General features: G+C 40.9%; 2 protein-coding genes across 2 annotated transcripts; both read left to right on the top strand.

The window, feature by feature from the left end:
- Positions 1-7,443: 7,443 nt before the first annotated feature.
- On the top strand, positions 7,444-15,075 carry SNRPA1 (small nuclear ribonucleoprotein polypeptide A'). Its single transcript, XM_081337590.1, has 9 exons — positions 7,444-7,666; positions 9,407-9,554; positions 9,730-9,808; positions 11,105-11,151; positions 11,971-12,073; positions 12,917-12,996; positions 13,390-13,465; positions 13,768-13,861; positions 14,301-15,075. The coding sequence occupies exons 1-9, from the start codon at positions 7,510-7,512 to the stop codon at positions 14,357-14,359; spliced, it is 843 nt and encodes a 280-aa protein (XP_081193716.1). The 5' UTR covers positions 7,444-7,509; the 3' UTR covers positions 14,360-15,075.
- Positions 15,076-16,185: 1,110 nt separating this feature from the next.
- Positions 16,186-24,266, top strand: SELENOS (selenoprotein S). Its single transcript, XM_081337344.1, has 6 exons — positions 16,186-16,351; positions 19,122-19,247; positions 20,463-20,569; positions 21,940-22,029; positions 22,124-22,199; positions 23,691-24,266. The coding sequence occupies exons 1-6, from the start codon at positions 16,276-16,278 to the stop codon at positions 23,768-23,770; spliced, it is 555 nt and encodes a 184-aa protein (XP_081193470.1). The 5' UTR covers positions 16,186-16,275; the 3' UTR covers positions 23,771-24,266.
- The last annotated feature ends 504 nt before the right edge of the window (positions 24,267-24,770 follow it).

The raw sequence follows: 24,770 nt of genomic DNA, 5'->3' as shown, positions 1-24,770 counted from the left end.
TCATTTATAATATTTTTGGGAGAGACCTAAATATACATATTGGTAAGTAGCCCATGAGTAAAAATTCCCTGGGTGCAAAGTGCAACTTTTTTTTTGATTAGGCTACAACACACCCTTTTGGTAGACAAAAGTCCCACAACACAGTTTGGAGTATGTCTAATAAATCCGGCTTCAATTGTTTAATAAAAATATATTAGATTTTATCTAATATTTGTAGCTCAGGACTGAAATGAGAGGTCCTGGGTGCTCTCTGAGCTTGGTGGTTTTCTTGCAGAGGTTTCATTATCCAAACCAGGTAACATCATCAGTGCTAGAAGGGAGGGGAATTTTTTTTTTAATCCCATTTATATCCCGCCCTTCTCCGAAGACTCATGGCGGCTTACAATCTAAAGCACAAATCAATGTGCTTAGCAATAGCCTTCATTCTATGTATATGCCTGCTTATTAGGGCTTTCACACACACCCCAAGCGGCATTATTACAAAGTCAGCTTAATTGCCCCCAACAATCTGGGTCCTCATTTTACCTACTTCGGAAGGATGGAAGGCTGAGTCAACCTTGAGCCTGGTGGGACTCGAACCTGCACTAATTGCAGGCAGCTGGTGTTACTTAGGGAGGCATTAGCCCACTGCTCCACCAAGGCCCTTGAGGGAGGGGAAGGGAAGGGAAGGGAGGGGAGGAAGGGAAGAAGGAAGGAAAGGAAAGGAAAGGAAAGGAAAGGGAAGGGAGGAAGGAAGGAAGGAAGGAAGGAAGGAAGGAAGGAAGGAAGGAAGGAAGGAAGGAAGGAAGGAAGAGACGAGACTATCGGGTCCTGGGTGCTGTCTGAGCTTGGTTGTTTTCTTGCAGAGGTTTCATTACCCAAACTAGGTAACATCATCATGTTGATGATTTTACCTAATTTGGGTAATGAAACCTCTGCAAGAAAACAACCAAGCTCTTGTATGTACATTTCAAAATGCAGAGATGAACAAGGCAACCCCGATCCTTTTTTTAAACAGACCATCTCTAAGATGGAATGAGCTGTGATCCAGAAAACTTACTTGGGACATTTCCCCCCCCCCCCTCTCCTAATACCAATTTCACCATGGATAGACATGGCCCATCTTCAGTGATCCCATTAGGTTTGCTTCAGCTGTCGCGGTCTTTCTGATTTTAGAAATGGGAGGATTAAAAAAGAGGAAGCTTGCTGAATGGGAATAAGCATCGTGGAGAATTCAAAACCCGTTTGCACTGTGAGATGGGATCTGTTGGTTAGTCAGATCATTTTCCTGCTGGCAAGTTTCCTTGTGAAGATGGTGGAGAAGCAATGGGCAAGAACAGATAAGGGAGACAGATAAACTTTTCTCTTGTGACCTCTTGGTATTTTCTTCACATGTTGCACCAACCATCAAGAGCTCTGTTTGAGTTGATGTAGCATGTCCGCTGAATTCTCCCATTGTGGTTTACAAGTCGTGGTTTATGTCTTAGCATGACTGAACCCAATTGTTTAGACCAGTGGTTCTCAAGCTTCCTTTCGCTGCAGACCCCCTTTTAAATACCTTTTGTGGCCATGAACCATGCCCCCCCCCAAGACTTAACTCAAGATTTAAATCATAACATTTCTTCAAGGCTTCGCGGACCCCCTGTGACGACATCACGGGCCCCCCAGGGGTCCGCAGACCACTGGTTAAGAACCACTGATTTAGACAAAAAAAACCACACAATTGTAGTTAAGCATGACACAGGACTCTGCTTGACGAAAGAATCTCTCTCTCCCTCTCTCTCTGACTGTGACTCCAAAGTCCCAAAACTTTAGTAGGGAAATGACTAGATAAGCGATTATAAAGTTAATTCGCGCTGTGACTCATCACTGTAACAATTAGAATGTCGTCAAAATGTTTACTTTTTCAGTGTCTGCCAGTCCCTGCCAGCAGGAAAGAAATGTCAGTACACAATAAGCAAATACCACAGGGGTAAAGTTTAAATGGGTTCTGTCGTTACCTCATGAGAAAATGCTCGTGCCCAGCTCTAATGAATAAAGAAAATTGAATTGTATAAGGGTTTCTACCAGAGCAATCCCAGACGCCCCTGTTCAGAAGAGTAGGCCCATGAAATTTACAGGGACTTTCTTGCTGGTAAAATGGATAGAGCAACTTTCCCAGCCAGTGCAGATTTTCGAGTTGTGGTGGTAGAGAATTAAAAGAAGGTTTAATTTAGCTGAAGCATTGGCTGACCTCTCAAACAGTAAAATGACATTTAAACTCTCTGTCGAAGCCCTGGAAGCAAAACACCTGCTCAAAAATGGTGAGTCGGGCTGTAATAGTCAAAGAAAGGTGTTTGCAAAGAATGGACGGACTCTTTCCTGAGGCTCAATGTGTTGTGCAAACACGGCCTCTGGCTTAGCATAATGTTTAGTTTATAACAGCCTGAAAAGTAAATGGTGATTCAGTACATTTGGTGAACTTGCAAATTGCCTAATAGAATCTGGGCTATGTTGAATAATTGATGCAGCATGTTTTGGAGTCTAAATCTTTGGCATCCTTTGCATGATTCAGCCCTGTCCTGTTTGATTATGCTGTTGAGACTCCCAGTATGAAGCAAACTGAAGAAGTCTCCTTGTTTACTCGAAAGAAAATGCTACTGTCAACAGCACTTCGCCCTTGCTTTGTACAGAAGTTCTCGACTTAACAACAGTTCATATAGTGACCTTTCAAAGTCAGAACGGCCCTGAAAAATGTGACTTAATGACCATTTTTCACACTTACGACACTTGAAGCACCCCCATAGTGAGGGGTTCAAAATTCAGATGACCCTTGCAGTATCCTGAGCCCAGGTGATCCCCCTTTGTGACCTTCTGAAGAGCAGAGTCAATGCAAAAACCGGATTCATTTAACAACCGTGTTACTAACTTAACAACTGCAGTGATTCACTTAACAACTGTGGCAAGGAAGTTTGTAAAATGGGGCAAAACTCATTTGACAAAGGTCCCACTTAACAACAGAAATGTTGGCCTCCATTGTTATCATAAGTCAAGGACTATCTGTATAAGGATTGTTGTTAAATGTATTCATCAGAGCTCGGAGATGGAAATTTAAGCCCAAACATGACTTAATTTGAGGGGATTTCAAAGAGAGGAAAACAGCAGTGCTGGCAAAAATTGGTAGACGCCACTGGAATAATCAATCTTTGGAAATGAGCCATGTCTCTAGCTTTCCATAAGTTAATCAAATATCACGTATTATATGCCTCCTGGATATCTGTGAGGCTCCCCTTTTAAAAGTTCCTTTTGTATTGGCTTTTCTCATGCATGGTTATTTATGAAATATGATATTATGAAAGCGGGAGTCTATAAATTTGAGTAATAAATAATATGTAAATAAACCAGTTGATCGATAGGACTAAGCAAGCTCAATTATTATTATTATTTAATCTATTTTGGGCTGAGTAAGGCGCACAGGCTGGTGCTTTCATAATAATTTATTTCTTGGCAAAAGCTGACTCTTAGGTGTCCACCAAAATTTGTGTTTTTCACCAGATTATCTATTCGTCTGCATCTATTTATCTTCTATCCATCTATCATCTCCGGGTGTATAAAATGTTTTTCTTGTTATGTATGCAGTTAGTTATGAAGTAGACCCTTGGCATAATTTTTCCTAATGCTAGTATGCCACCTTGTGGTCTCCAGTGACAGGCACATAAGATTTAAAACCAGTTGTTGAAGTTCAGAAGGTGCCCAAGGAAGGAGAAAATATTAATTCTACTGACATATAGCTTTTTTTTCCTTCTTGGTTTCCTTCCAGCAAGCTTAGAACAGAAAATGTGAGCTTCTTCCCAATAAACATGATAGATAGATGACAGGAGAGAGAGAGAGAGAGAGAGAGAGAGAGAGAGAGAGAGAGAGAGAGAGAGAGAGAGAGAGAGAGAGAGAGAGAGAGAGAGAGAGAGAGAGAGAGAGAGAGAGAGAGAGAGAGAGAGGCAGAGTTGCCCTAAGCCAGAAACAATGGATGAACTTTGAACATTTGACAAACCTAAAAAAGAACATTAGAAATGCCAGATCAATCCATTTTCCTTCAGTAGCAATGCAATACACGTCTGAAATAAAAATCATTAACATTGCATACATGCATACAGAGACAAAGCATCTGCAATAATGCCTGTTGTATGTCAACAATATTTATATACAGTAACTAAAATTTTTATCTTTTAACATTATTTGGAAAGGACCTATGAACAGTGAGAAAGCAATGACGTTATACCATTACACAAAAATACACACCCAAGGTTTCCAGAAATTGTTTGTATTTTATATTATAATAACTTTAATTATTTCTAGGTAAATTGAGAGTCCTTTCACATTTTTTAAAAAAAAAATTTGCAAGAAAATGTACTTCTGTTATTTGATGTTCAATACCATATGAACCATTTCAGAAGATGGGATAACAGAAAAAAAATCATTTTGGGGGAGCTTCGGTTGTCCATTCCTATCAGACCTGTTTTTTCCCCTTTTTTTAGCTATTTGGAAATGTAAAAGGGCAATCAGATTTGTTCATGTTTCAACTTCTTCTGCTGAATCTTAAAATTAAGAAGCTGCAGTCCTAGTTACAAAATTTTTGACATTTTTCCCTACCAATCCTTAACATGATAATATGTCTTACTAGTTAATGGTACACTGCTCTAACTATGCTCTTCTGGATTGTTAAAATGTATTATCCTCATTGATGCATGCAGAAGGATATTTTGAGGACACTTCTTGGCTGATGAAGAACCCATAATATATAATTGCTAAGATATAAGCACCACTCCTGGCAATCTATAATGGATGGTCAAAGCTGGCTTGCATGCGTCAACATGCCTCTTCAAAAGACAAAGAGAAAATGTGCATAGTAAATTTTATACATCATGGCTTCTGTCAATTTAAGTGGAAATAAGTCATTGCTGTGTTTTAGACAAAAGACTGGGACCAAACTCTTTAAATCATGACCTGCCACCCTGTGTGATGTCTTAAAGTTGCCCAGATGTTCTACCTTCAGTGTAGTTCAACCTGCAGTTGAAAAAAAGGACCAAGTTGTACACTTGCCTATGTGTAAGAGGAAATTTATGGGAAATCCTCAACCACTCTCTCGGGCTTTGAGAAGGTCATTACAACTGACTGCATTCATACAACATACTAGACTAAAATAGGCCATAATATAATGAATTTGTTTCACCTCATATGAAAACAGCCACTATGTTTGATTCATCTAGTATCAGATTTCTGATTCAGCAACCCAAAATGAAAGCAATTAACCCCAAGGAAAATCACTCAGAGCTATGATTCTTAGTAAGTTTTAATTAAGGAAGTTAAAGTAACAACACAGGAATTCCAGCAAGGACTCTACTGTCTATATGGGAAGACTAATTTAGTTTCCCTTCCCCTAATTCTTTATGGGAAGGAGGGAAGGAAGGAAGGAAGGAAGGAAGGAAGGAAGGAAGGAAGGAAGGAAGGAAGGAAGGAAGGAAGGAAGGAAGGAAGGAAGTCGACAGTGTTAAAATCTCATTCCTGAAAACATTTTGCTCATTGTGGATGTAGTTGATTGGTGCCTCATCCTTGTGATTACATCATGGGTCCATAAATTTGAAGAAGTAACTGTTACCATCTATCAGTAAGCTTCATCTTAACACTTCTGAGGGAAGGAAAGAACACAGCACAGTCAAAATAGATGGAGATAACTGACTGACATATTGGACAAGCAAAAAAGGAACAAGAAATAGAAAAACAAACGGACCTGATAAATGGATATCATATTTTAAATACTTTGAGCTATATCTGTTTTATGTTCTTTAAAAAGTCATAATAAAGAATTTTTAACAAAATGGTTTGGAAGGGGCAACTAATGGAGATCCAAGGTGTTAAATAGCGGGTTCTTTGGCGCAGGAATGAAGACACGTAACTGAGTACAGGGTAACTCATAGTTTATTTCGTGCAGAAACTGTACTGAGGAAATGGCTGCAACTAGCCGCAATATATAGTCTAGCCCCTAGGCGGAAGCCAATAAGTTTGAATCAACCATTGGCGCCTGGAGATAGCCAATTGCAGCACAGGAGACTTGTAGTCTGGGTTGCTGGAGAGCCGTTAGCTGCTCCAGCAACCCACGTGGTATTCCTCAAGAGCCCAGTACATAACACAAGGTATATCTGATCTTCTAGCCTTTAGATGGGCTATGAAGACCTGACTCTTCTCCCCAGCATTGGGCTACGATGGTGAAGTTGAGCTGGGAGGCCATTTGGTGTGGCACTTGGCTGGAAGGGTGCAGCCACCCACAATGATAGTATGAGATAAGCAGCCATATAAGTCCTGTAAATAAATAATCTTATCGAGCTGAGAACCAGCTCTTCAGCTTTAGCCTGTTGGATGAACCTGCCATGATGTAGGGCATTCCATGAAATCTGTGTTTCTTGAATGTTTTGCTCTCAGGACCCCTTCTCACTTTTTAAAATTATAGGTAAAAGGTAAAGGTTCCCCCGCACATGCGTGCTAGTCGTTTCCAACTCTAGGGGCCGGTGCTCATCTCCGTTTCAAAGCCGAAGAGCCAGCGCTTGTCTGAGGACGACTCCGTGGTCATGTGGCCGGCATGACTAGATGCCAAAGGCGCACGGAACACTGTTACCTTCCCACCGTAGTGGTCCCTATTTTTCTACTTGCATTTTTACGTGCTTTCGAACTGCTAGGTGGGCAGAAGCTGGGACGAGTAACAGGCGCTCACTCTGTTACGCGGCACTCGGGATTTGACCCGCCAAACTGCCGACCATCTGATTGACAAGCTCAGCGTCCTAACCCACTGAGCCACCGCGTCCCTTATGGAGGACTCTAAAAGAGCTTTTGTTTGTATGGTTATATTTATCAATATTTACCCTGTTAAAAATGAAAACCAATGCATTTGTAGAATTGTAAAAACCACGTTAAACCCATACAATATTAATGCTAGTAAAATACTTTTCACGATGAACCCTCCCTTCATTTTTTGCAAATGAAAAAAAAGAGAAGTGTGACAGTGCTTTAAATGTTTGCAAATTATCTTGATTGGGAGCTGCCAATCTGTGGCTAATTAAACGTTTTAAATAAATAAAATCTTCAATATCTGGTAAATCATTTTAAGAGAAGATCTTGGTGGAGTCATTGTACCATACTTTTAAGAAACGCTCATTAAATTCTCATTGGGCCTCGTTAAGGCATCTTCTCTGGACATAGCAATGATGTTTTGCCACCTATGCACTTCCATTATATTTGTATTTGTATTTATATTTACATTTATATTTATTTAACATTTATTGGGAGGGCGTCAGAGCATTTTCCCCGACCCTGCAAATCAAAAGCAACTCCAAGCCCCGCCCCCTTGAGAAGAGGCGAGCCTTCCACGCCGACAGCGTCAGCGTTACCATGGCGACGGAGCAAGCCCTGCGTAAAAAGCCTTTGGCGCTCGATAACTCGGCTTTCGGCTCTGGCCGCTCGGTAACTCAACTCCGCGGGCTGCGTCGAGCGTGGCCGCAACGCATGCGCACTCCCTTCAAGCCCCCCCCTCTTTCGGCGCTGGTGCGTGTTTTGCGGAAGCCGCCGAGGAGGGAGAAGATGGTGAAGCTGACGGCGGAACTCATCGAGCAGGCGGCGCAGTACACCAGCGCCGTGCGAGACCGGGAGCTCGACCTCCGCGGTGAGAAGCCACCTTGGGGGTGTTCTGCGTGCCGGGGGCGAGCTTGATCCCGTTCCACATTAGTAGGCCCGGGCTCCCCCGCGCAAAAGCGCTTTCCGAACGGGATGGTGGCCGCCGAGGGTCTAACTTTACTAAAAAGCGTTTGTGGAACGTTAGCGAGCAGGGGAGGAAGCTGCGTGGCTTTTAGGGCGCGTTTTAAAGGTTCCTCGGGATAATCCCAGGACTGGTGTCGGGAGGGGCTCGACCATCTTTGCACCCAAACCTGTTTCTCACCGTCTGTTCCAATTTGGCGTGGCCTGCAGGGATCTAGCATGGCTATCGGCGGCAGCAGCAGCAGCAGCAGCAGCAGCCTAGATCAGGGGTCTTCAAACTTGGCCCTTTTAGGACTTGTGGACTTCAACTCCCAGAATTCCTCAGCCAGCCATGCTGGCTGAGGAATTCTGGGAGTTGAAGTCCACAAGTCCTAAAAGGGCCAAGTTTGAAGACCCCTGGCCTAGATTCTGATGCACGAACAGGCAAAAGAGCAGGCTTTGGATCTTCAGGCTTGGGTCCCAAAGAGAAGGCTTGACCCTTCTGTTCTAGCACGGCTATTTATTTATTTAGAGAATTTATATAGCTGCCCGACGCACTTTCAGTGACTCTAGGCAGCTTACAAAAAAGTAAAGCACTGGGGATGGAATAGAATTGAATCTTAGAAGAGAATAGAATATCGGAATAGAATGTTGGAATGGAATAGAATATTGGAATAGAATAGAATCTTTAGATGGAATGAAATGGAACCGTTGGAAGGGACCTTGGAGGTCTTCTAGTCCAACCCCCTGCTCACTTTGGGCAATGAAGCATCTGCAAGGAAACGACCAAGCTCAGAGAGAATCAAGCACCCCTCACTTTCTGTTTTACCCTGTTCCTGGCTCCTTAGATAAGATAACCTTTATTGTCATTGTTTACTGTGGGCACACTGGCACACATCAAAAATGAAATTCTGTTGCCTGCTCTCAGAAGTGTACACATACATAAGACACATACGAACATGCTATATACATATGTATATACACAAGCCCTTACATATAAATACAGACAAATATTAATCACTGGCCATCTTGAATACATAGCGGAAAGAGAAAGCTTGAGAGTTCACAGAGATTGCCTTAAGTGAAAAATGCATTCTGTGGTTTGGCTGTAATCACCATGGGTGATAGCTCTTGGTCTTGCTGTAAGCACTCAGGGGTCCCTGCCCGTTATTGGTGGGCCAGATTTGTGTACTTTTTCCTCTGGCAGGAAACAAATCAACAGATTTGTTGATTATCGCTGATGGATTCATTCACTTTGTAAACAATCTTAAGTTAATAGAAGTCTAGAAGTTTACAAGTAAGTTAAAAAACATGGATCTTTTGTTTTTGGTTCCCGACATTTGTTAAGGTACAGTTTTCTTTTGTTACAACTATTGATAATGCTGTTTTCCATATACAATGGTTTTAGATCTAAAACTACTGAACAGCTTTATTTCACTAGGTAAGTATAAAGTCATAGAATGCTGTTTCAAAATGTTTCCTTCCATCGCACTGTTGCCATTCACTCTTGCAGACTCCCCACATTCTCTTGTGAATCTACTCCATTTTACCAGGCCTTGTCAGATTTGTTGTAAGGAGTGCAGCAATGATAGTGTGCTGTTAAATGTGGATCAGATGTGTGCTCAGAATATGTATCTTTATATTTTTGTATCGCTCTGTGTTTTATCAGGATACAAGATTCCTGTAATTGAGAATTTGGGTGCCACATTGGACCAGTTTGATACGATTGATTTCTCAGACAATGAGATCCGGAAATTAGATGGCTTTCCACTGCTGAGAAGATTAAAAACATTGCTGATGAATAACAACAGATTAAGGTGAGTGCATTTCCAGCCACAGTTTTGAGGCCTGGAGTGTCTTAAATATAAATTTTAGATTGCTGTTTATTTCTGTTGCATACCTTAATGCAAATATAAAAGCAGATGATAATTGGTAAAGAAATTCTTTTCTACCAGATTTAGTTTATTAACTCTTTACCCTCTCCTTTTTTAGTCGAATAGGTGAAGGACTTGAACAGTCTTTGCCAAATCTTACTGAACTCATCCTTATCAACAATAACATAATGGAATTGGTAAGTCAAATAAAGGAAATAAGTATCTCTTTGTGAATGCTAAGGTGACCGAGAGTTTGAGACTTATATTCAGTTTTCTTCTTAGTACATAAACATTCTTAAAAATTGTGAACCCTTTAGTTGGACACGCATAAAACTGGGAATTTTTATGGTAGTATTTAGATGAACATGTACATCATACTAAAACATAAACTAGAGATTACAAGAATATTGGCTGATTTATAAATCACTAAGCCAAAACCAAAATACAACCCATTTGAACACCATCTAGGCTGAATTACATGACTAAATGTCCTGATTGTTTTCTTTTGCTTTCTTTTGTTTCAATCTCAAGTACATGGGCACTGCTATTTACATATGACTTTTTCTAATAAAGGGACAAATTGGATGTTTTTGTGTTTAAAGCCTTTTTTCTTAGTCTTAGTATTATATCATTGGCTTATATAGGTTTATATATGTGTCATTAATATAAACAGCATAAGACAGAAATTCTGTTCTCTAAATGTAGTTTGACAAAAACACAGGTAAACTCGGTTCCATTTTGTGTTTCTCTAATTTCAATCTATGTGTGTTGTTCTGCCTTGTCAATGGCTTATGTTTATATCTGCAGAACATTATTGACCATATAATGCAGGGGTGTCAAACTCAATTTCATTGAGGGCCGCATCAGCATTGCAGTTGCCCTCAGGGGGTCTGGTGGGTATGGCTGGGGTAGGCGTGGCCTACTGAGTGGGCGTGGCTAGAGTGCATATGGCCTACTGGGTGGGCGTGGCCAGCTCTACATCGTTCACATCGAGGGTGCCTATGGGGGACTGGGCAGGAGTGGGACAGATCTGAGGGTCTCTGGCAGAAGGAGGGTCTCTGGGCCAGGGCCAAGGCAGTGGGGGCCGTTCCCTTACTGTTTCCAGGATGACTTCGTGGGCCGGATGAAACCACTTCACGGGCCGGATCCGGCCCCCGGGCCTTGTGTTTGACATGTCTGATATAATGCATAAGCCTGGGAAGCTTTTCCTCATGTAATCTCCAAAAGATGATTGATTTCTTCCTTCCGGAAGAAAAAGTTAATGAGTTAATCCAGTTCAGAAAGATTACTATGCATCAAGCAGGCCAGATGTTTGGAGGTAGCCATTTTAAGCTGTGCAGTTCAGAAAGCTTAACAACATGAAATGAAGTTTTATATATCGCATACATAATATATGCTTGTTCTGTACGAAATCTTGCACTTCTTGAGGAAAACGGTGCACTAGGTACATAAGATGGTTTAAAATTAAGCAAATGTCTTATGTTTTATCTTAGGGTGATCTTGATCCTTTGGCAACTATCAAATCCCTAACTTATCTCAGGTACAAAATCTTTATTTTTTAAACAGCAGTTTCTGATTGTTGGAAAAAGTGAGGCCATTGCTACTGCTGCTTAATAACAAGTTTATGTATCCACTTACCAGATTTATATTCCACTTTATTTTGCACAACTAAAGGTAGCATTCATAACTTTCCTCTGTGAGGAAGTTGAGCTAACAGGAAATGACTGATCCAATGCCAGCCAGCTGGTTTTTATGCTAGAACTTTTCTTTTTTCTCAGAAAAAGACTATGATCATACATGGTGAAGAAAATACAAAAAAAATCGCACACTTGTCACTTCTTTGGTTTTCATTGAATTTTAGATTTAAGTGGGGTTCTGTAACTGAAAGGCCAGAATGTAATTTACCAGTCTTAGAATGGGGCATTTTGACCTTGTAATGTTTTATATCTGTATAATACATTACGTTAATCAAGCCATGTAGGGCAAACTTCTTGGTATGTATTTGAAAAGCCATTTTTATATGTAATTGCAGTGTTTACAAAACATAAGAATTCTTGATATAATAGCAGGGTTTTTTTGCACATGTAAATTTAGAACAATCTTAAGGGGTTTTTTTATCTGCAATCACTCATTAACAGATTGGTGTTGCAAACTCTTATCCTACCCAAAGAAGTGTTATTGCTTTTTCCTTTAGTAATTAGTTTATTGTAATTGTGCAAGCGTGCATTCCCCTGATCTCTGGTTTCAGGATCACATTTTGTCTTGGTGTGTTCTTCTTTTAATTAGTTCCTTGTTTAAATGGTCTAAACACATTTTTCCTTTTGGAATTATGTGAATGTCTTCCTTTTCCCTTTTTTAGTGTTTTGAGAAATCCTGTAACGAATAAGAAGCATTATAGGCTGTATATCATCCACAAGGTTCCCCAGGTCAGAGTGCTGGATTTCCAAAAAGTGAAATTAAAAGTAAGTCTTCTGACACTTTTGACTTACTGTTTCCTGACAACTATATTCATTTACTTAATTTGAGTTTTTCTCTTTAACCTAATTTTCCGGGTTAGCTTCTTGATTATGGCTGGATTGTTGCAAATGTAATTTGAACTGTAGTCTTGCAGTATGCTGGTCTTACGGAACCATACCACAAACACAGTCATATGGCTGGAAGTTTTAAAATGTATAGTTGTGTTCTAAAATTAAGAAGTAGTTAAGATAAAACTAGGAATTCTGGTACTGTGTGTGACCAGCAAATGATGGACCAAATGAAAATTTAGAATTCATTTTAAAAATGTTTTATGTTCTTTTAAACTACAACATTTGGAGTAATTCATACAAACTTGGTTATTCCTTCTTAGATGGTTGGAGAAAGAAAGTCACTATCAGAGCAACCTCTAAACCAAGGGTCTTGAAACTTGGCCCTTTTATGACTTGTGGACTTCAACTCCCAGAATTCCTCAACCAGCGTGGCTGGCTGAGGAATTCTGGGAGTTGAAGTCCACAAGTCATAAAAGGGCCAGGTTTCAAGACCCCTGATCTAAGCTAAATGAAATTTTCTGTATGTTCATGAACAATTTATGTGCTACTTTTGTCAGCAGCGCATTCCTTTTTAAAATAGAAACATCCAACAAAGTATGCAACTTTGGGGGAAGAATTGCAAGTTGAAATGCATAACGTTACTGTGCGTGTGCGCATTTATATATATTATTCCTTATCCTGCAACTTGCTTTTGGGCGGGGTGGGGGGGAGAACCATGCACAGTATGCTTGTTTCTGTTGATGTTGCATTAACTTTGTGTGTGTGGTGTTGCTGTAGGAGCGTCAGGAAGCAGAGAAAATGTTCAAGGGCAAGCAGGGTGCACAGCTTGCAAAGGATATTGCCAGGAGAGCCAAAACGTAAGATACGGATAACCACTTTAAACTCTTCAGAAACACCACAGGCAGATGAAAAGTAAGATGAAGAAGCAGTAGCTGTCACTAATTAGCAGTGCATTGCTTCATAGGCTTTAGAAGAAACAATTATGATTTTGTCACCGATCTGGTGGTTCAAAATTCAAGTCAGCAGCTTAACCTTCCTGTACCATTAATATTTTGCGTGGGACAATGTTTAAAAGGGTGGTTATTATTGAAAAGTTTCCTGCTGGTGTTTCTGAAAGAGCTATTCTTTGATTATATCAGTTTGTTAACAAAGATAAGATACTACACTTGATTGAAATCTGGGCTTCTCTTGGGAAGTTCGAGAAGCAGATGAAGGCCTTTTAAAATTGAACTGTATGCTTCTTTCTTAAGTTTCAACCCAGGTGCTGGTTTACCTACTGACAAAAAGAAGGCTGGACCCTCCCCAGGAGATGTAGAAGCTATAAAGGTAATATTTTCAGACCCCCATTAAGAAAAACTGCTCACCTGGTCAAACCTAGCCATTTGATATGGAAGTACATGTTGCTGTTAATTTTCAGAACTTTTGTTTTATTTGCGGTTATAAGCTTGTTTTTACTACTGTCGTGCATGACATAGCTTTCTCTTTGTTTCGCAGTTGACAAATAACAGATTCCTTACAAATTCATTGCCATGTTGTTACTGAAAATGTTGTCCTTTTAAGCAAATCATTTGTCTATTAAGTAGCTTTTAGGTTAATTTACAATTTGTCTTGTGATGTTTCTTTTCAAGAATGCCATTGCAAATGCCTCGACTCTAGCTGAAGTGGAGAGATTGAAAGGCTTGTTGCAAGCTGGTCAAATACCTGGCAGGGACCGTAAAACTGGTAAGAAATGTTCCATCTTCCAACATTTAGAAGGCATAGCTGACAAATTTCTTTTCAAAGAAGAGATGAGGTTTTTTTTATTGTTCCTAGACCAATTTAGGGTAATTGTGTAGGTAGAATGGTACATTTCAAGGCTGAGGTATTTAAATTGCCATCTCGTATATTGTTTGAAATACAAAGACAATACAGAATTCAATATTTTGGGGCTACAGAATGTGGTAAGGTGTCCTTACTTGCAACTGGACGCAGGAAAGGTCAGTACTTGCAAGTAAGTTGAAGAAAGTTGCCAAATTAGTATGAAATATTTGTAACTTAAATCTTTCCAAATGGGGGAGGGGGGGAGGGAACCTGACTCAGTACTTGTTTCTTTTCTAAGAATTTGATCTTTCACATCTCTGTTTGACAGAAATAAATTGTATTTTTATTGTCTGTTAATTAGGTCCTTCGGATGAGGCTGAGGAAGAGATGGAGGAAGATACAGTTGCCAATGGATCTTAATAAATATTTTTTTTACATCTTGGATAATAATCTACAGTGTACTGTTGTTTGGTTGAGCTTTTTTTTTTCTCTTTCCAGATTTTTTTTTTGTGTTAAGAAGCAACTATGAAAAAATGCAAATGGTAGTTTGTAAATTTGATACTGTACATTTGAAGTTAAATAAAACTGCCTTTTTTTGGAAATGCATCATACCATTGGGTGAACTTTTTACCATGTTTAAACTATATTCAACTGAATTAACAGCATAATAAACTAGCAGTGCTAGAATTGTTGGGGTCTCCCAGCTATATATTGTGCTGATCTGTCAAAAGTGACAAGCTCTGTTTGAGAATTTGTTTTTTTTTTCAGATTTACAGACTCCTATTCAAATGAGATTTCATTTACTGCTGATTGAAAGTAGCCAAAAAAAGATGAAAAATGAACTGAGCAAAAAGAACAGCAGACTAGTTACCATGCAGTGCAAATGTGATATTAACTGGTGATGTTTATATTTTTAGTTGGCAGGGTTGACACTGATAGTAATAAAAAAAAGGACACTGTGACACCCAAGTTGCTGGAGTTGTAATGCCATGCAGACAAGCAGGAATCATGGCCACTTTGACTCCCACATCTGTCAAACCGTGAAATAGACCTGTTGTACTTTTTCATGATTTTTTAAAAAAAACTTATTATATGGCTCATGATAAACCAAATAAAGTATATATGTTTGGATCTGTCATCGTTGTTAGGAAAGCAATTTTTGATTTGCCTCTTGCGACAATACCTAACTGATAGTGCACCCAGGAAAGAACTGAAATATCTGTCCTTAAAGCCCCATGCTAGTAGAATGTGTGTGTATCATTCCTATAAATGTGAATATCCTGTCTGAGAGACGTCTTGGTGCACAAAGTCTGAGATCAAGAGACCAGGATGCATTGGTTGAATCTAGACAGGCCAGTAGTCCCATTTAGAAATTTTCTGCCTATCCTGAAAAATAGGTTATGGGTGAGTTCGTCACAAGGAAAGTATTATATTTACTATTTTACTATTTAAAAAGGTAAAGGTTCCCCCGCACATGCGTGCTAGTCATTTCTGACTCTAGGGGCCGGTGCTCATCTCCGTTTCAAAGCCGAAGAGCCAGCGCTTGTCCGAGGACGTCTCCGTGGTCATGTGGCCGGCATGACTAGACGCCAAAGGCGCACGGAACGCTGTTACCTTCCCACCGGAGTGGTCCCTATTTTTCTACTTGCATTTTTACGTGCTTTCGAACTGCTAGGTTGGCAGAAGCTGGGACGAGTAACAGGCGCTCACTCTGTTACGTGGCACTCGGGATTCGACCCGCCAAACTGCCGACCTTCTGATCGACAACAAGCTCAGCGTCCTAACCCACTGAGCCACCACGTCCCTTATTTTACTATTTACTATGTTGCTATTTCTATTAAATGTCTAATGCCTAGAAGTATGTGCACCCAGATGTGTGTATAAAAGAAAACAAACACAAAATGCATGGCGATGTGCACACGTGGAGTTGCATTTTATACGCCCGGCTCACTGCATTGCCTGCACAAAACGCCTCTCGGCCTGTTTACACCTTTTGCAAAGCGGACGTAAATTTCCCCTCCCTCCACGTTGTTGATAAGTTACAAGCAAAAGTCAAGATTCCTGCCTTGGCCCCGCCTCCAAGGCAGCCCCGCCCCTTTGAGAAGCCGGCCTTTTCCCGTTCAGCCTAGTCATCTTAATCTGGCCCTTCCCCTTTCTTCTGATTGGTTGAGACTTTGTCCCGCCTTCTCCTCTTCCGCCTTCGGATTGGCTCAATCCTATCCACGCCGTCATGGGGGGGAGGGACGGAATTCTGAGGTACGGCGTTGTCATTGGCTAGCCGTCAGAGGAGCCAGGAACCCGGATGTGTGGCTTGAGAAGGTCCGGTTTCTGGCGGGATGGCGGGTAATGTGGCCCCGGGCCCCCAGGGCCCCCCCGGGGGACAGGAAGGCGCCCAGTTCCTCCTCCAAGCAGGTGAGAGCGAAGGCGTCCGGGTCCTCTCCAAGCAAGGGAGGCGCTGGGTGGGGGGAAGCTTCCGTGGGAGGAGTTCCGAATCTAGGACTTCAAAATAGAGCCTCCATATTCAAGGGCAGTGTACCGTCTCTAGGGATTAGGTGGGCATAATAAACAGAGAGAGAGAGATTGCTGGCTGTGTTGTTGCGCTTGTAACACGTTTTGCAAAGATGATGAATCCAGTCTCTGCCAGCCTGCCGGGGGGATGGTGGGGCGGGCTCTCCAGAGGAATTGGGACTGCAGTTCCCATCATCCTCAGGTGCGTGGGCTTCGAGTTTTGGGAGCTGACGTCATAATGCGTGCAATGGTGATCAAGCGGAGGAGGGCTGTATTGCTTGCATAGATGAAGTGTGGTAATAATGAGTCGAGTTTGTCATATAACAGTGCATCGTAGAATAGAATAGAATAGAATAGAATAAGCAATAGGAAATAATAGAATAGAATAGCCTATAGAAAAGAATATAGAATAGAATTTAGAATAGAAAATAGAAAATATAGAATAGAAAATAAAAAAAGGATTTAGAATAGAATAAGAATAGAGTAATAACTTTGTGGTCACTTTAAATGTGTACAAATCGACATACATTAAAATGAGATTTTTGTTGCACACAGCTTCTCAAAGGGTATATATACAATATACATTGTATAAGCATGACAAAAATAAATAAAATAAATTATGCACATACCCCACATACTGCTAAGCTTGTAAGCCGCCCTGAGTCTTCAGAGAAGGGCGGGATATAAATGGAATTTAAATAAATAAATAAATAAATAAATAAATAAATAAATAAATAAATAAATAAATATAGTTGGGAGGAGATTGGAAGGCTCCTTCCAACTGCTGAGCAGGATCCACCCTAAAAAGGTGGATTTCTTCCACTTCTCAACCAGGGCGTCACACTTGGGGATTAATATTGCCCGGATGCATGTCTCAAGGGAGGAGCCTTGAAATGGCAGAGAAAAACAACAAAAGATGATAAGAGGTCTAAAGACTGAAATAATGAACAACTGAGGGAACTAGGTACGTCTAGCTATGGAAGAGAAGGATGTCGGGGGCCTGTTAACTGTCTTTCAATATTTAAGGGGCTGTCACAGAGAAGAGGGGGTGGGGGTCAACCTTTTCTCCAAAGTACCTGAGGGCAGGAAAAGAACTGACAGATGGAAGATTATCAAAGGGAGATTCATCCTAGAATTGAGGAGAAAGCCCCAATTGTTTGTGGTTAAGGTAAAGGTAAAGGTTCCCCCGCACATGTGTGCTAGTCGTTTCCGACTCTAAGGGCCGGTGCTCATCTCCGTTTCAAAGCCGAAGAGCCAGCGCTTGTCCGAGAACGTCTCCGTGGTCATGTGGCTGGCATGACTGGACGCCAAAGGCGCACGGAATGCTGTTACCTTCCCACCGTAGTGGTCCCTATTTTTCTACTTGCATTTTTACGTGCTTTCAAACTGCTAGGTTGGCAGAAGCTGGGACGAGTAACAGACGCTCACTCTGTTACGTGGCACTCGGGATTCAACCCGCCAAACTGCTGACCTTCTGATCACCAAGTTCAGCATCCTAACCCACAGCCACCGCGTCCCTCTTGTTTGTGGTTACCACAGTGCATATTTTACACATGCCTCTTTTAAGATGATAAGGGTTTTTTGCGTAAACCATATGATGAACGATTGAGGGAACTAGGTATGTCTAGTCTAATGAAGAGATGATACGATAGCAGTCTTCCAGTACTTGGAGGTGGTGGTGGTGGGGCTCTCACAGACAAGAGGAGGTCAACCTATTCTCCAGAGCACCTGAGGGCAGGACAAGAAGTAACGGGTGGGAAGCCATTAAAGAGAGATCAAACCTAGAACTAAGGATAAATTTCCTATCAGTGAGAACAATTAATCAGTGGAACAGCTCGCCTCCAGAAGTTGTGGGTGCTCCCATCACTGGATTTTTTGAAGAACAGTCATTTGTCCGAAATAGTAAAGGTTTTGCAGGCTGTTGGACTAGAACAGGGGTAGGCAACCTTGGCTCTTTTATAACTGGTGGACTTCAACTCCCAGAATTCCTGAGCCAGCCATGCTGAGGGGAAAGGGAGAGGTTTCCAAGCTGAGCCAGGCTGGCTCAGGAATTCTGGGAGTTGAAGTCCACGAGTCATAAAAGAGCCAAGGTTGCCTACCCCTGGACTAGAAGCATATCTGGATTGAAATATTGGGAATTACATTATATATATTTTTGTTTAAAAAATGACTCTTGGGGTTTTTGCTACTTATGTTTCATTTGGATGTCTCATTTTTAATTGTTTCTGTTCTTAGTTTTCTTGTTGCAAATATGTTTTGCTGTTTGAGGAAAATATTTTTTTGAAAAGTGGAAAAGAAATGGTTACAGTAATAGTTACCATTGTATCAATGGTATTCTATGACACCACAGTTTCATAGTTTCATTTACAAAGTGATACAACATGCAAATAAATTGTTCTTTGTAAATACAAAAAAGAGGTATTTCTTGAACTGAAAGTCAGCTACTCTTGCAAAGTGTGAGCAGAAGTTTGCTGTGTTCTACTAGCAATGGGAGCAACTGGCTGTACATGATAAATTACTAGATATCTAACACCGTAGATTGTATTTTTAATTGGTCCTTTGCTAGCTTAACACAGCTGTATTTTTCTGCCATGCTACTGTTGCGGCAGACTAAATCCCAAACTGTTTCTTGTTCTCTACCCAAATTAAATTCTTGCCTTGATTTCTCTTCCAGTAAATTCACTGTTCTCAGACTACGGCTGGTACATCTTTTTCAGTCTTATTGTTGTTTATCTACTTGTACAAAAACTCTCAAAAAATCTTCAAGGCGCTAAACAATCCAGCGTGCCCACAGCTATAGGTACGTGTGAATAGTACTCTTGACTGGCTATTCTCTCTGTATGTGCACAACTTTAGATCTTTATGCACCAGCGCAGGATACATTATTACTACTGCTTAAAAAATGTATTGATTAGCATGAAGATGAATTTCTCTTCTTGAACAGAGTAGGTAAGCCTATGAAAACTGGGAAGATGATGTAAACTCCTCCCGTACATCTTTCTGTGTAGAATCTCCTTGGAGCAAGAAACTCCATTTTACTTAATTTATTCTGTAAAGCTGCCTGCCACAAAATTGCAGCAATTGCTTGTTAGTATTGTGCTGTCATCTGCAACTGTTGCTAATAGATAATGTGATCATCGCCTTCACAGAAATAAGGATTAGGTATCCATCCTTCTGTGACTTGTGAGAAGTAAAATATAATTCAAGAATCCCTGGTTCTTGAAATATCTTTATCTTATGGCTGGAAGAAGGAATGCACCTCATTTTTAGGTTTGTGGAATATGTGCCTGCTGGGATTGCCTCAGGAAAGTGGTTCCAGAGTTGTCTATGGGTAGAAGTAAACTTAAAATCTTCTGGGTCAGCCAATGCTGCTTATCCCTTCCATTTTGATAAGAGAGACTTTCAGATTAATCTTTTTTTATTATTATTCCAGAAGCTTAGCTTTGTTCAGTTTTTCCTGTTTTGGTTTAGCATTTTTGTCTTGAGGCTAAGAATAATGGAGATTGTTAACAACTTTTGGGTTGAATTATTCTGCTGAAATATTAAGATAGATAGATAGATAGATGATAGATAGATAGATAGATAGATAGATAGATAGATAGATAGATAGATAGATAGATAGATAGATAGATAGATAGATAGATAACCTTTATTGTCATTTTTTTCCTGTGGGCACAAGGGCACACGTTAAAAATGAAATTTAGTTGCTTCCTCTCCAAGTGTACACATAACACATTTAAAACATACTATATACAACATATGTATAGACCTACACCCTTACATATAAGTAACATATAAATATTATTCACTGTCCATCTTGAATACATAACAGAAGGAGGAAGCTTTAGAGTTCACAAGGTTAGAAGACATTAACTCTGAAACCTAAGCAACCAGTGGCAAATTAAATTAAGGCACGTTTCAGTGTCGGAAGAGATGAAAAGCGCAAGGCTGGTGCAGATGTATGATTTCTAGCAGAATTTAAGCTTTTGATGACTCTCTCTTGTGATTGGTTCAGAACCAGACGATGTGGTTAAGCAACAAGAAGCCCTTCTAGCTGCCCGAATGAAAATGCAGGAGCAACTGAATGTCCAAGCGGAGAAGTTCAAGGAAAAGCAGAAGATGGTATGTCCCAACTGTTTCAGATGCTAAAGCAGCTGTTCATAGAACTACTGCCTCCTGCAAAATTATACGACTGGCAGCTACGAGGGCGCTTTTTATTCAAAAGCATGAGGAAAACATACAGATGATAGATTGGGAACCTGCATCTGAAAAAAAGCAAAAAAAATCAGTACCATAAATAGAATCTTAAGATACAATTTGGGGTATTGGCTCTAAAAAGATAATTTAGAATTTGGCGCCGGAGTTTCCATTCTGTTGTGTTTGCGTATGAGTTTGCTCACGTTGCGATGAATTGGATCCACACACTCCACTAAACCATACAATGGCTTATTTGCTTGATGGTTACATGCAGTATGTGATGGTGGAATGTAAAACAGGCATAGTGGCTTAGGGTGGTGCGTGAACCAGGTTACTCTGGTTTGTCCAACAGAGTTGGTAAAGCAAACCATAACTTAACGTAATATGTGAACCTGGTCTGTTTGGCTTGCTTGGTTGTAGCCTAATGGTTTGAAGTATTCAGAAAACATTGGAGGCCTGGGACATAGCACAATGTACATCCTTTCCCTTCTACGGAGCTGGAATAGCTGAAGTTTGCAAACCTGGGGGAAAATTAGCCAGCTATAAGTCTAAACCTGCCAGGAGATGAAAAAAGAAAAGTAAACTCTTCTCTCTCTGTTGATTTCATCAGATTATCTCAGCAATCGCTGAAATCATCCTTATCTTCCATTCCAAATAATTTCTTTAGGTATCTGGCCATGAAAATAACTGTTCCTGTGACATGAGTATAAACTGGTTTACTTTTTCCTTTCTCCTCGTATTGAAGGGAAAAGGTGCACTACATTCTATTCTGCTTCAAGAATTTCTCTAGGATTAACCACTGGGAGAATTCTTTCTATATCTGCAAAAGGCTAATTTGGCATAACATTTTAATGACCTTTCCAGCTACTCTGATTGCCTCGCTGGAAGCTTTTTCCTAGAAAAGCATTTCTTATGCATAAAAAGGGGATATGCTGTATGTCCTTTTGCACAAAGGCTGTTGTTGTATTTAACAACATTTAAATCTTCTCTCCTGATGCTAGTTCTTTCCTATCGGCCTACATCAAGCCTGTTCACTGGTTGCCGTACTTCCCAATTTCATGTTCTCTAGATAAGGTTGGACTTCATCTCTAGTCATTCCTTTAGTTATGCTGGCTGTCATTGTCAGAGTTGAAGTCTAGCATATTTGAGAAGACCAGTCACTCCCCTCCGTTCTGTTAGTCTTTCTATTTTGCTTTGGGAAGCCCCTGTTCAGCCTGGAGGGGATGCCCAGATTCTGCAGTTCTGTCGAAAGATAATCCCCTTCTCATCTTCTTCCTGCACATTTTGCTCTTCAGCTTGAAGACGAGAAGAGAAAGCAAAAGATAGCCATGTGGGAAAACATGCAGGAAGGAAAAAGCTACAAGGCGACTCTCCAACACAACCAGGTTGGTCCTTTCGGCTGAGTGAGGGAACTCTTCAGCTTTGAAAAGATGAGCTGGAATCCAGTCTCTGAATGATGAGTTTTTCATAAAATTTCAGGAACCCAAGCCTGGCGCCTCCACATCGACAACCGTTGTAAAGCCAAAACCCAACAAAAAGCCCTTACGAAGTGATGGTAAGTTCTAAACTAAGAAGTGTGTCTCTCTGTGTGTGTGTGTGTGTCTTTTTTCCCCACAGTTCCTTTAATATACCACAAACTAACCAATGAAATATAAACATTTTTTCAGGTATTTAACATTTGTTATATCAGTCATGCTGTAGGTATTATATATCGCCATACATAAATACATACACGTAAGTTTGGGTGCTGCTCGTCCATTTCCCCTTTCACTGTATCCACCCTCCTTCTCTCTCTTCCCTCTTCTCTCCTTTCTTTCTCCCTTTCTCCTTTCTTTCCTACTTCCCTCTTCTTCCTCTCCTCTCCTCTTTCCCTCGCCACTCCCCTCCCGTTTCTCCCCACTTCTCCTCCTCTTTCCCTCCAACCTTTCTACTTCCTTCCCCCTCCTCTACGCTCTTCCCTCTCTCCTCTCCTTTCTTCCCTCCCATCCCTCTTCCGATACAATTCAGGGGTGATGTCCGAGCAGCTCCTCTCCTTGGATTTTCAATGTCTATATTAGGTATGATAATATCCTTATCTCCTCATTTTTCTTCCATCTAAATTAGTGTTAGCTGTCTTTTAAGCATATTGATGAAGTGCTGGCAGAAAATCCAAATAAAATCCTTGGTGATTCCAAATAAAAACATCCTAAATAGCGCAACCACAGAAACTGCCACTTTTTATGACTGAGATTTGTGGAATCAAAATCGAAGTAGATAAAACTAGATTATCTAGGCCACTTGCCTAGTTTAATTAAAGACCGCTTCATATATTCACATTTTTCTGTGTTATCCACTTTTGAATGATGTTCTGGTTTTCCCCCTGTGCGGTATCTTCTTAGATCCTACAATTCATATTGTTGACAAAATGTCTTGTTGATAAAAATTGTCTGCTTATATCTCTCGATTATATTTTTAAAACAGGCATGAGTAAATCCTCCATACACGATCTATATCTTCCTTTGAAGGAAGAATTCATTAGTAAACTAAACATTTTTTCCCCATTGCATCGTGTTATAATAGAATTAGCTGGTGTGCATCTTCTTAAATAGCACTATTCCTGTCTGAGGTGGGATTTCCAGTTGCCATTAAAATCGATCAGCCAAAGAATTTACTTGCCAAAAGAGGACAAAAAAAGCCCAGATCAATCATGTTAGACCTACGGACATTCAGTTCTAGCAGGAATTAAAGGAGAAAGCACCGATTTAATTTTAAGTGCTAGGCAGCCTCGTTTCTTGCAAACGTTTGCAGGCCCTTGTCATAAATGCGCGTGTGCATGCAGTCCGTATTCTTTTGATCCGTGTAAGGTTTCTGAGTGTACAGGTGTCACTTTCCTTACACACACACAGGCTTATTTCTATACGAAGTTTTGTTTTGTTTCGCCTGGTTGCTATGATAACTGGCTTGGGACAAATCCAGATTTGCTTTGACTTGGCTTTTTAACGTATGTCCTTCCCTTCCCTGTCCCCCGTGGAAAATCGTGTGACGGAATTCCTCTTTCTTCTCCCAGGTTATAACCCCTTGTCTGGAGAAGGTGGCGGGACGTGTTCGTGGAGACCAGGACGCCGAGGCCCGTCCTCGGGTGGATGAGGTTAATTCTCCCGGTGTCTTCCTTTGGCGCCGGAGGGCAGTAACTCTGCCTTGCAACCAGTGGCTGTCTGTGGGTTGCTTACTGTGGGGACTTTTGGGGGAGAAAGGGCAAGAAAGAAGTTTGGTGATTATTATTATTATTATTATTATTTTTAATCTGCCATGCCCATCTGTGAGTAAGTTTGTCTGTAGAGTTTCAGTTCCCACCAAGTCACGGAAACCCATGCAAACGAAGTTCACTGCTGGTTCCCTGTAGCAACCCACTTTGGATGACGTGGCCCTTCTAAATGGTGAGCACACCACTGAGGGCAACTGAGATTAACAACCACTGAGCGGGGCAGTTCTCGCCATACTCTTTTCTTTTTTTTTATCATTTCCGCTTTGTATAACAAAGGTACTGTACAGAGCCTTTGCAAGAGATCTGTTTCTTTAGCTTTTTTTTTCTACAGAGAAAACTGATGCGCTCTAGTTTAATAAACGTGTTTTAAGGCTGCAATCCTGTATGCGTCTAAATGGAGGCAAACCCAGCTGAAATGTGGATGGGAGAAGGATTGAGGGTGCGTTGGATTCTTCTCTAAGCCAATAACAATAGCACTTAGACTTGTATACCGCTTCACACTGCTTGACAGCCCTCTCTAAGCGGTTTACAGAGTCAGCCTATTGGCCCCGACAATCTGGGTCCTCGTTTTACTGACCGCAGAAGGACGGAAGGCTGAGTCAACCTTGAGCTGGTCAGGATCGAACTCCTGGCAATGGGCAGAGTTAGCCTGCAATACTGCATTCTAATCACTGTATCATCATGACAATGGAATGGCAAAGCAAAAGCAAAGCAATAGCAATAGCACCTAGACTTATATACCGCTTTACAGTGTTTTACAGCCCTCTCTAAGCAGAGCCAGCCTATTGCCCCCAACAATCTGGGTCCTCATTTTACTGACCTTGGAAGGATGAAAGGCTGAGTCAACCTTGAGCCGGTCAGGACCGAACTGCCAACAGCCGG

Source organism: Vipera berus (assembly GCF_964194415.1).
Source record: "Vipera berus genome assembly, chromosome: 12".
Lineage (NCBI taxonomy): Eukaryota > Metazoa > Chordata > Lepidosauria > Squamata > Viperidae > Vipera > Vipera berus.
Note: the sequence above shows the minus strand (reverse complement) of the source record. Positions and strands in the feature narration are given on the sequence as shown.